We start from the raw sequence: 12,306 nt of genomic DNA on the forward strand, positions 1-12,306 counted from the left end.
CGTTTCTCAGACAAAGTGAATCACTTCGGAGCTTTTGTTAAACCTCACGGATTGAAAATGTGTCCTTCAAAACTTCTGACAATGTTTACGGATTACAGTCGGCGTTTCCCAGTGTATCTGGATCTGACAGTGCTTGTCAGCAGCTGCCAGGACAAACTATCATTTCCCCAAATGGGCAGAGTTGGAAAAAAAAAAAAAAAAGAACTAGACTGAGAGATGCCTCAACAGTATGCCACTCATGGCCACCTAGCCTAAATTGGTAATGGAGTCGGACATTGATATAATTTATGAGTTTCCTTCCAGAAACGCCAAAATGAAATAAAATTCTCTGTCTTTCTAAGCTTTCTGATTTGACATATTACAGTGACTTTTTTTAGCAACAATTAACCAATCAGCATTGCTGTCTTTTAACTTCAATGTTGTGGATAACTCTGAAACTGCAAAGTCAAATAACCCTCAATTGCGTTTGCATGGTCGCCACGGCAAACCTTTAGAATTGCTGTATGGATTTGTCTCATTTAATTGCACACCCCATTTTAAAATCAGTATAGGACAAATGTTTTTTTTGTTTGTTTTTTTTCCCAGTATTTCCGAGTTGTCCTGAATGCAGCCTCATCTTATCCAAACGTTCTTTCTTTCTACAAACAGGTGGATTTATTTATCAGTGCTTAGAATGTCAGCCAACGAACAAGATAATACGCCGAAGTTTGGTAAGAAACATTATTGCTTGTCCACGCTACAGGTGAATGACGACTTCTCTCGGTGGTTTTCTCCTGGTCATGCCAGTTTTTTTTTTTTAGTTTTTTTTTTTTTTTATGTATTTATCTTTTTGATTTGTTTTGTGGTAATGAATATGTGGTAGCGTGTTATTAGCAAATAATATTTGAAACAGAATATATTCTAAAGTTGTGTCAAATTACCAGATAAGCATCACTTGGCACTGTCTGTTTGGAATGTGGCAATTACCTGCAAACTATATGAGTCACTTAACCTACTGCTAATGTAGCTGTTGATAAAAGTATTGCGTAGGCTGGCCTTAATTAGCGTCTGCACAGATGCACAGAGTGAAATTGTAGCGCCAAGGTCGTTTGATTGATCTCTGACTTTTTGCTAACATGATTTACTGTAGCCCTCTTCCTCAAGTGCCATGTTTGATTAAGCCAAGACTGCAGCTTAGCAACAAATCGCGAGCATGCAGATTTTCCTGAATTTTTATCCACTCCCGTCGTGTACGACTTGTGCTTTGTCCTGCAAACCAATGCCAAAGAAAGGGAACTACATTCTGGGACTGCACCACTGAAATTGCCTTTTTGTGCTGCTAAGAGATTTTTGCAGATTGATGGGAGCTGAGCCTTTTGACTCACACGACCATGAAGCGCAGATGTAGAGGGGGGGAAAAAGGCACAGAAGAATAGCTGATGAGGTATGACATGAACACTGGTGAAAATTGGCTCTTGACTGAGCTTCGGGATCATGCCGTAGAGGTAAAATTTAGCACACATTCAGCCCGTTTATTAGCATAATAACATTAATTCATGAGCCTGCTCGGTGTTTGGGATAGCTGAAGAAGTGCATGGTATCCACCCTTCTAAATCGTTCTTATCCAGCGGGTAAATGACCTTATATCTGCATTGAAAAAAATAAAATGAAAAAAATCTGAGCTCTAATCTAATCTAACCAAATTAAATTCACTTTTATTTCCTTCCTCCAACACTATGGTGAGCCACGAGCGCCAACCCGGGTAATACCCCACACATTGAGGAAGTCAAGAGAGGCAGCCTGATACATTAGTAAGCACACACCGGAGCAACATAATGAAGCGTCTGGAGTTTTGTATTCTATTTGTGAACAGAGCCTGCCTATTGTAGGTGAGTGACAAAAATTAATAGGCAGAAGGAACACCCCAACTGAGACCGGTTGCATAATGAGGCGTAAATCAGTTTCTCAGTCAGTCAGCAAGTGTTTGAGAACGGCAGCAGGAGACGGCGTCAAATGCACAACCTGCTTAGCCTGCACATTGTCCTCTTGTTTTAATTTAAACAGAACATGCGACTCTCTGGACGGGCTTTCAGAGACAGCAAAAGACTCAATTCAAAGTGTTGCTCTAGTGCATCTGGAAAAAAAACTTTTTTTTTTGTTTTTGGGTTTTTTTTTCCTAAGACAGCAGTAGGAAACTGGAGCACATACTGGGAACATGCTCCTTTCGCTTTGTGAACCGAAAAGTTTACAAAGCGGTCTTAGCTGGAGCCAGTTGTCCCGCTAGTCTCATTAAAAATGCAGCAATGTTAAGTCACGTGTGTGCGAGTGGGTGTGAATTGTGAGGCTTACTTTTTCTGCAAGATCCTTGGATGCAAAAATATCCTGTTGGTGGAGAGAGAAAAAAAAATAATGAAGGTCATCAGACGACATTTTTGTATCGCAGGGAAGTTGTTGCAGTCCATCCTTTTAAATTTTGCATCATTTAGAGTCCATTGCATCAGATAAACAACAATAGAGAAAAAAAACAGGAGACATTTCTGTTACACTGATGCGTCATTAGGACTTATTCTGTACTGTATTTTTAAGAGATAAAAAAAGGATGAGCTTATGAAGAACATGAAGTACTGTATCCTATAAGCCCCAAGGTACGTAAAGATATAGACCCCCCTGCTGTGTGCAGAATAGCAAATTGATTTGGAAAACAAGAGTCAACAAGGAAGTAAAGGAAGCAAGCAAAAGCTGAGTGAAAGCAATTTTACTCAAGACAGCAAAGGCAAGAAATAAGAGCAGTGGCATAGAGAAGAAGGGAAAAGCCATTTTACAGGTAGTGTTGAACTTCATCATAAAAACTCCAGTAGTCACACATAAGGCTTAAAAAAAAAAAGGCACAAAGGAGACTTTGGATCTTTTGAAGCCCGGATGACCTTTCAGTTGGAAACAGGGTTGAAAGCAAGAAAGTGTATAAAAAAAAAATAAAAAAAAAAGAGGCTTACAGTGCAGCAAGATAAAAAACACTGTGGGTGAGATTTGTCATATTTCAGGAAGGCAGCAACTGCTGTGACCCCCCACCCTTACACACACACCCACACACACACATACACATAAGCCCGTACCAAACTTTATTTGATGCTAGTTGCAAAGAAAGGTTGTTTGACATCATCAGAAGATGGGGTTTGGTACTGAGGGTCAGAGGAGTCAATTATACCTCTTGTATCCTGCTGCCCTGCCAGTGAGACAACCACTGCAAATTGCAACCAAACAATTGATATAGCCAACGTAACCTTACTGTAAAAGTCCCCAGAAGGTTTACTTTTTTTGCATAGTATTGTTATTTAAACCTCTAGCAAGCTGAGTTACTACCATTATGAAGATGATAACACATTTGTCTAGATATTAGCCATACAAAGTTGACTCTTAGTGGCATTATACTTAAGGTTGATAAAAAAGTAAAAAAATAAAATAAAAAATAGTGCAACTTACAAGAAGTCAATTGTACTATTGCGTACTTGAATTTCATTTGACTGGTACAGAAACAGCTAGTTGGTACACTCTTCTCAAGATGTCAAATGCTTGAAAGTGAAGGCTACATGTACAGACTTTCTGATTAATTTGGTTATTTATTATCAGACCACATAAAAAGCACTTACAGATAAATTGGCATAGTATTTTCAAAAGCTCTAAAATTGAAAAGGCATATGAGACCATAATGCTGCTGCAAAATAATAATATGAAGGAAACATCCTTCACAGGTAATATTGTAAATAACTAAAACACACACTCTTTTTAATGCTTATCTGCTTGAATAATTGCCGATGGACAAAAATCTTGTCATTCCACAACAAAAGAAGTCTTGATTTTGCTCTGAAGCAAATTGGTCCTTACTCCTACATTTCTAACCCTATGTAACAACCAACTGTGCTGCATTGTTAACTGTAGCTTGGAGGCAAACAAGAACAACAAGATGGAATTTGATTTCAGCGGAGCTTCTTTTATGTTTGTTTTTCCTATAACAGTGCTAAAGAAGAACTTTGCTTAGCACCTTCACTCAATTTTATTCAGCCAACGTCGGTCAAATTAATTTCAATACAGTGCAGATTAGATACGTTTTAATTCACTCCAGTAGACAGAGGTTTAAATTCAGTCAGTTTCAATTAAGATTAGTCTATACTTTGCAAAAGCTTGTGTTGTTCATCTCTATGCAACAAATTTCACATATCATATTAAAGCCACTCAAAGGGCTCCTTGCACTTCTCATGTATTTCCACTCATATTTCAAAGAATTAATTTGCTCTTAATTACAGAATTTCAATTATTAGAATATAAACGTAAAGTTTTAAATAGCATTACCAAAAGTAGGAATTTTTATCCACACTCTTGACTTATGCACACATATGAAATAAATATATTCAAATGACAAAAAGGCAGACAGAGCCTGTGTAATCAGTTCAGGAAACAGGATTTCACTTTTTGGCATAGTTCCTCAAAAGTGTCTTGAAAACACATCCACAGTCGTTGCTTTTTAAATTTGGCTGACCCCAAATGAACCATCTTGTTTGTTTGGTGAATACTCCATAAACAGAAGACACAATGAAGCATGCATGCATGCAGAGTTTAATGTGCCGTCACCTAGAAAGGCTTTGTTTAATGGAAGCTGGTGTATGGTTCAGTATCATCTAGGCTGCATGCTGGAATCTTGGATTTCACAGTCCATTTACTGTGTAGGAAACTAATAAACAGATAAAAATAGAAAGTTTTCTAGTCACTTTGTGTGAATTTGTGTGTGTGTGTGTGCTAGCAAGTGTGAAAAAAACAATAGGAGAAAGGTTAAAAAACAGAATCAGACAAAATATGGGGAATAATAATTAGGCTTTAACGAAATACTTTTTTTGTACAAAGGTTTCACACATTAAAGTCATTTTGTTGTTTTTTTCTTTATGAAATTCTAGGTAAAAGGTTGATCTTTGCAAAGCATTTGGAGCTCTCCTGAAGACACGCTCTTATACAGCAGGGAAAATATGTATTCAACATGTCAATATTTTTCACAGGAAAAGTGTTTTTTTTATGCTGATTGATATCTAATCCACACATGCAATTAATTAGTCCACGAATTATGTACGATGACGAGCGAAAGATTGAATAAACTTGGAACATATCAAGAAAAGGAGGCCCTGAAAGGAGTGAAGGGGATAACAATCTAAGAAAACAGCCAAAATTTGTCAGTTTGGAAACTAATACTTAGATCCATATGGACAAATTGATATCAGATGCTTTAGACGCTTGTCTGTGGTCTATAGAAATGGTTCTCATTACACAAGCATCACACAGGACATATGTGCCTGAATGAGTAACAGACATGTTGAAGACAGTTTGAGGTCGTTATTGCTACTGTAATGCAAAAAATATATATATATAACTAGATGTGTTCCAATACTTTTTCCAAGCCATTTCACATGCCATGCGGAAAAGGTGAACAGTATGCACTGACAATTTGTATTGGTGCACACAAATTACATAGTAATTTGTACGAACTAATATGGAAATTCGAGTCGATATCGATATCCGGTATCAATATTGCCACTATGATAGATAACTGATATTTACCAATATCGTATATTATTTTACTACCATTTTGACACCTTTTTCAAACACGACCACACCGCTGTCTTCACCACAGCTTTTCTGCTGATACAGATTTGTTACAAAATGACTAGCATTGACCTATACCAATGTTAATGCCGATATATCGCACATTCATTTGTGACAATTGCTTTGATATTTGTGGATTTTGTTTTTCTTACATGCTTTTAAAACCCAACATTGTGATTTAAAATGAGATTACAATGTGTCAACAACATATCTTGGTCCTTGAGTCTTAAAGATCTCCATAAGCTGGCAGATATTCATAGAAGTTGTTTTTAGCCAAAACAAACAAAAAAAAAGTAATTTGTTTTCTACTCCAAGATGCTTAAACAGGCAAAACTGTAATAACGTCATTATCATCCAATGTAATTTTTGTGTAGTTTTTGTAAAGGCTTGCACAACGAGTTTATGTTTAATATGGACGTAATCTAGCATCCGTTGCATTCCTGGAATTTTAAATAATTTAGTTGCTCCAACCATTTAGGTTTACAGATTTTCAGACTGAATTACATTTCACACTAGCACAGTAGTCAAACTGCAATTATACAGAGAAACAAGTCCAAGTGACAGTGAGAGATGAGGCAGAAAAAAAAAACATGAGATGTTTGTGTCTAGCTGTGAGCATCAATGGGATTGATTATTATCTCCCAGAGTCTGGCAGAGCTTGAGCTACAAGTTTAACTCCAGAGAGTAACAAACGCAAGTCTCAATGAATAAATAACAGATTTTAGCTCCCCCCCTCTTTTAATATGTATGATGAAATAAAGAGCAACAGAGAAAAAGACTGTACAAGGAAGAACTTTGTGAGTCATTGTTGAAGCAATCATCAGAACCAACATTCACATAATACTCCAAAGTGACGCAAACTCTACAGCAGGGTTTAGTTTCAAGAGGGAAGTAGTATCATTTTTGACAAACTGCCCAGAATTGGTTTTTCCCTGAGACCATCCAAGTTAATTCCGTCTGAATAATAACGCTGTCTGTTTCTTTGTGTGTCATGCATTGCGAAAATAATTTTTTCTTTTTGTCCAATTTGTTGGAAAGCTTAAATTCTTGTCACCAAATTTAAAAACGAGAGCCTTGCAAGTGAAAATGCATTGCGCCAGGCTCTCTTTAAAGCCTTGTTTCTGTCAGTGTAATGCATTTTATAACTGAGGATGTAGGGTTTGTTGTTACCACTTTCATACTTCAACTCCATTGAACACTTCTGTAAATGTTTGGGAGCTGGAGAAATCAATATCTGCACTTCTAAAGGCAAAAATGTTCTCACTGTTTAAAGATTTCCTCCACTGAACATAACAGCTTTTGTATTTTTTATGTTTCTATTTTCACATAATGCAGCGCTGCTTTCTGTGTGTGATGGGTAGGCACTGATCTCAAGGTTGTTTAGTTCTCGTCACAAACACCAGCTTATTTTACTTTTTGCTTGAACTCCTCTTTGAAAGACATGAAAACCACCCATCCTTTGTGCACACATGCAACTGCATATTGCCAAACAATGTTGGTTTTGTTCATGACATACACTGTCAGATGGTCCTCGTCTTCTCGGCTATGCAGCTACGATTTAGATCAACAATGCTCACAAGGCAATTTTAAAGGAGCCTAACATGGAATATCCCATCATTCTTTTCATAAAATGATCAAAATGTAATATTATTTTATTTTCCCAACAATTCCTCACCCTATTGTATTTCAATACTATGTATTTCTCATCCAGGCTGCCTGTAAAACCCATCTCTGCCTCTTTTATACACTCCTAATTCCTATATATGATTGTTGTGGGGGGTGTTTCTTCAAGTGGCCAACGAATAAAAGGTATTGTCAACTGTAGACCAGTCAACATTTCATCACAGAGTCTAACATATAGCAGACCAGACCAGAAAGCATGAATTAGACCAGAGGTTCCCAAACTGTGGGGGGCGCCGTGCCATTGCAGGGGAGGCGAGGGAAACCGTCTGGATAAAAAAAAAAAAAAAATGAACATGGCCAACTCTCTGTTATTCCTATGTCAATTTGATACAATAGGGGCTTCCACACTTCCCATATCTGTGTCCTCTGTCACGTTTATCAGCAGTTAAAACTGTTTAATCCGTTAACATGTCGTAACCTGTTTTTCCGAGCCGCCTTTAAACACAACATGAGCGCTATGATGCTCACGCTGGGTTTATACCTGTGCGGCAGTGAAGGAGACCTGCTGCTGCTCTGCGGAGCTACTCAGGTGTGTGTTAGAGTCATGGCAGCAAACCAGCAAAACACAAAGAACTTTTCAGTTTTTCCCCCAAACTAACCGAGTTGAGTATCGCTATTGGATCCAGGTAAAGTTAGCTAAAAGATGACTAGCTAATATCAATACAGCGCCTTAAGCTTGTTAACTAGTACCCTGTAGGCTACTGGTGTTGTCCATGTTCAGCTACGATTCATTTTGCCCACAAAAAAGTTGATTCCCCCCCTTGTTCATCTGGAGCCCTTGTTCATATAACAGGGAGTCTCTAAGAATCCACCCCCCACTCCCTTCGCTCACACACATCATTCAACCAGACAGCTATTTGTAAGCCATAGGAGGGGCCCAGAAATAGTTTGGAAACCACTGGGGGGGCCCAGGAGAAAAAGTTTGGGAACCACTGAGTTAGACCTTTACCTCTGTGGCACAATTTCATGTAAGTGTGGTTCCAATTCATCCAACTGCATTGTAAACATGTATCCCATGCTAGGGTAGATTCTTTTTCACATATATTTGGAGAAAGATGTTTTTATTATTATTCTTATTATTATTTTTATTCAAACAATGTTTACGATTACATTTTGTGCTTTTATCGAACAACAGCCCATCTGTAGTTTGTGCGGAAATTACCTGGCTAAACATGTTTTCATCCAGGTCGTTTTCAGCCGCTCGACGGCTCTTTGCAGCATCGGTAGGGCACTGCAAGCAGGAGACAGAAAAAACACAACATTATTGTATACTTTTCACTCTGTCAGGCGAACTTACGAACAGTAACGCCAATAAAATGACAAAGTGGTAGCACAGCATTACATTTTTTTGATAGCAAAGGCCTATTCACTCATCCTTATGCCAGCAAATCAGCTTATTAGCTGGTGCAAGTTAGCATTGTCCAAATGTCAAATGGATTGGAATGGGATTGGTGTTGACCTTTGGTTATAAAATAACTACATAAAAGCTAGGAGTCCATTAGATGTCACTGCACAAATAATTACATTAACTTTTTCTTCTGCTAAACTCAAACATCATCTTCTTAGTTATGAGGGTTTGAAATGAAACACAAATATGTTTGCATAGTGAACGGAAAATGATGCAAGGCTGCGAGATTGACATGCATATAAATCATACAGGTTATGTTTTGTACATCAAGAGAGTAAAATCTATTTCATTTTTTTCATGCTCAGTAAGACTGGATCTAAAGCTCCTGGCAATATACAGTAAATGTTCAAGTCATGCCAGAGACTGAATTGTATTTAGGCTTGGCCTTTTGCTGGACCGATCTGACGTGGATTAGCTTTGATGCGAACAATTCTGTTCTCAAGTCTCTTGTAGCCTCTCGCAGGATTTTCCTGTGTTTTCCTCCAGCTACCTTCCCATCAACTCTACCTGGCTTCCCTGCCAATTCTGAAGGGAAGCATTCTCACGGAATGACGCTGTCACCTCCATTATTTCACTGTGGAGATGGGCGGAGAAGAATTTGCAAAATGCGATCCCATCAAAGCACCTTCTTCCAACGTTTTATGTCCCCTGTGGCAAGGGCAAACTGAAATTCTCATGCCTTTTTTTCCCAAATAGTAAATTTCTTCTTGTCGTCGTTCAACGAAAGTCACATTTGTGGAATGGCTCGTTAAAAATTGTCTTGTTTATATGCTCCATCTTCAAACAGGAGCTTCGCCAGGGTCACTATGGAACTCTTGTCTTGGGCTCTATAATAAGATGAGTTCTCGAGATAATTCATTGCACTCGATTTTAGTTAGGAATATCAGAGTTAAAAGAGCAAGATATAAATGACTTTTTTCATCCATTAATCATTTCCATTCCTACTTGAGTTTTGTGGTCATAAAATTTCAAAAAGTTCAAAGGAAACCAACGTTTTTTGCACAGTCCTGTTAAGTAAGGAAAATGACCAACTGGGTATAATTACAACCAAATGATGCAAATAGAGTGTGGGAATAAAGGAGGCCAGAAACCAGAACACGACAATTGTATAAAATGTGGTTCATGTTCTCCACTGTGCTAGTTGTCTTTAAAAATACTTCAGTTGCCACAGGTCTACAATTTTTCACACTTGCCTCTGCAGTTCTCAAGCCAAATTTAGCTATTGCTCAGAGGAAGCCCCGCAGCACACGTACAAAGAGCTAAAGTGTAGTGGTTTTGTTCTACAAGCCCATGCAATCCATTTTACAGCAGGAAGTCTTCACTGCAGAAGACTTAACTTTCAAACAGCCGAGGGAGCACGCGCCCCGCCCTTTTTGACGTCCGACTCCTTCAAACTCATTTGGCATAAGAAGGCACAAACACAAAGGCAACGTAGATAATAAAACCCCGGAGAATTATGTTGGAAAAAAAGCAGATTAGGAGTTAAAGAGTTTTCAGCTCAAAAACAAACTCCTGAAGTGGATGATTGCCATTCTCCTCATACCTGAGCAGGCTGCCGTTCTGTTGTTAATCAAATGAATCTGTTTCCAATTTAATAAGTCTTTGGATGTGTGCAAACAAAAACCTAAAGACAGAGAAGAAAGAAATCGAGCGGACGGGCAAGAAACGAGGGAAACGGTGCAGAATATATTATTAAAGCCCTTTGCTGTGGCTGGAAGCAAGATGCCTTAAATTAGATTTGTATTCACAGCAAGAACATGTTTCACAATCAACTCTGATGAGACGTAATTACACAGTATGTGATTATATATATATATATATATATATATATATATATATATATATATATATATGTTCTTGAAATACTCTGAAGAACAAATAGTTAGACAACTGTTAAAGTATTGTGTTATGTGGATAGCCGTCTTGCTGCATCTTCAATATAAGGCAGCCTATTTTTTTTATATAATTATGACAGAAGCTGGAAGAAAATACAGCAAGTATAGCAACATGAAGACAAACCATTGGTTATTAACTAGAGCAAACCTATTTGCTCTAGTCGGCTCAAGAGCAAACCTTAAGTTCCCTTATGGCGTTTCATTTTGATAACACACACTCAGCTTTTTGTGCATCTGCTCACTAGAAGCCTTCCAACACCATAAAGAAGCTTTAACAAGTGCCCAGTGAGCATTTTTTTTCTGGCTAAAACATTGACTGATTTCAGTTCTTCAATATGAGCAGCAGAACACATATAAATATTCAGATTCATAACGCATAGGTATAATTTTAAAACGTTTATTTCTGCTCAGTTTATGAGGGCTTACAGCAAATGTTATGTTATTGGAAAATCACTAATCCCAATGAAAAGCTTTTCTTAAATAATAAAATGGCATGATCATGGCCTACACAATCATGTGAAAAGACTGCTGACAGGACAGTTGTTGTCCTCACACCATCCACAAGAATTGTAAAGCCACAAATGGTCATCAATATAGAAACTGGTGGCGTTCGCAAATACTTTTACATTATTTCTGCAGGAATATTGGTCTGGAAAAAGTGCACAAGCAGCATGGATGACTCTGGCCGTGAGAGGACTGTAAAGCAAAGCCCATTTTAAAGTTTGGAGGAGGTTCTTAAGGCGTGGACTAGGACAGCGAAAATGGCTCTTTTGTTAAAACCATGATGAATCATCCCCACCTCTAACTTGACCCATAACCCCAAATGTGTCATCCATAAGATCAACAGCAGATTACATGTCTGTCTTGTAGTTTATTAGTTTAATAATCAAATGTGACAAGGAAAAGGACTCAACTTCGTCTTCACGCCACTCAAAAGGCTCCACTAGTGCTTTAGTCATTCGCAATTCTTGTTTTCTCGTTTTTACAGCTAACCTCATGTGGAACCCTTATCACATACTCTAGAGCAGGGGTGCCCAAGTCCAGTCCTCGAGAGCTACTATCCTGGAAGTTTTAGAAGTGTCCTTACTCCAACAGACTGGGATCAGCTCTACAGAGGCCTGATAACGAGCCATTCATTTGATTCAGGTGTGTTGAAGCAGGGATGCATCTGAAAGTTGCAGGATGGTAGCTCTCGAGGACTGGACTTGGGCACCCCTGCTCTAGAGGTTCCCAAACTGTGGGGCGCGCCCCCTAGGTGGGGCGCCGTGCCATTGCCGGGGGGGCGCGGGAAGCCGTCTGGATGAAAAAAAAAACAAAAAAAAAAAACATGAACACTGTATGCGCTGGGTTTTTACCTTAGAATGGCCAACTCTCTGTTATTCCTGTCAATTTGATACAGTAAAGGCTTCCACACTTCTCATATCTGTGTCCTCTGTCACCTTTATCAGCAGTTAAAACTGTTTAATCCGTTGTTAACATGTCGTAGCCTGTTTTTCCCGAGCCGCCTTTAAACACAACATGAGCACTACAACGCTCGTGCTGGGTTTACACCTGTGTGGCAGTGAAGGAGACCTGCTGCTGCTGGGCGGAGCTACGCAGGTTTGTGTTAGGATCATGGCAGCAAACCAGCAAAATGCAAAGAACTTTTCACAGTTTTTCCCCCAAACTAACCGACTGAGTTGAGTAAAGCTGTTG

General features: G+C 38.6%; 1 protein-coding gene across 4 annotated transcripts in view; it reads right to left on the reverse strand.

The window, feature by feature from the left end:
• Window positions 1-12,306, reverse strand: part of col16a1 (collagen, type XVI, alpha 1) — an 84,541-nt gene that overhangs the window by 42,237 nt on the left and 29,998 nt on the right. For all 4 annotated transcript variants that reach the window (XM_014985613.2, XM_014985614.2, XM_014985609.2 and 1 more), the window contains exons 8-9: window positions 8,471-8,539; window positions 2,329-2,361 (exon numbers count right to left, since the gene is read on the reverse strand). In XM_014985613.2, coding sequence (XP_014841099.2) covers window positions 2,329-2,361; window positions 8,471-8,539 — 102 coding nt within the window. The remainder of the gene's footprint in view (window positions 1-2,328; window positions 2,362-8,470; window positions 8,540-12,306) is intronic.

Source organism: Poecilia mexicana, unplaced genomic scaffold, assembly GCF_051168715.1.
Source record: "Poecilia mexicana isolate PSO_F unplaced genomic scaffold, ASM5116871v1 scaffold_11, whole genome shotgun sequence".
NCBI lineage: Eukaryota > Metazoa > Chordata > Actinopteri > Cyprinodontiformes > Poeciliidae > Poecilia > Poecilia mexicana.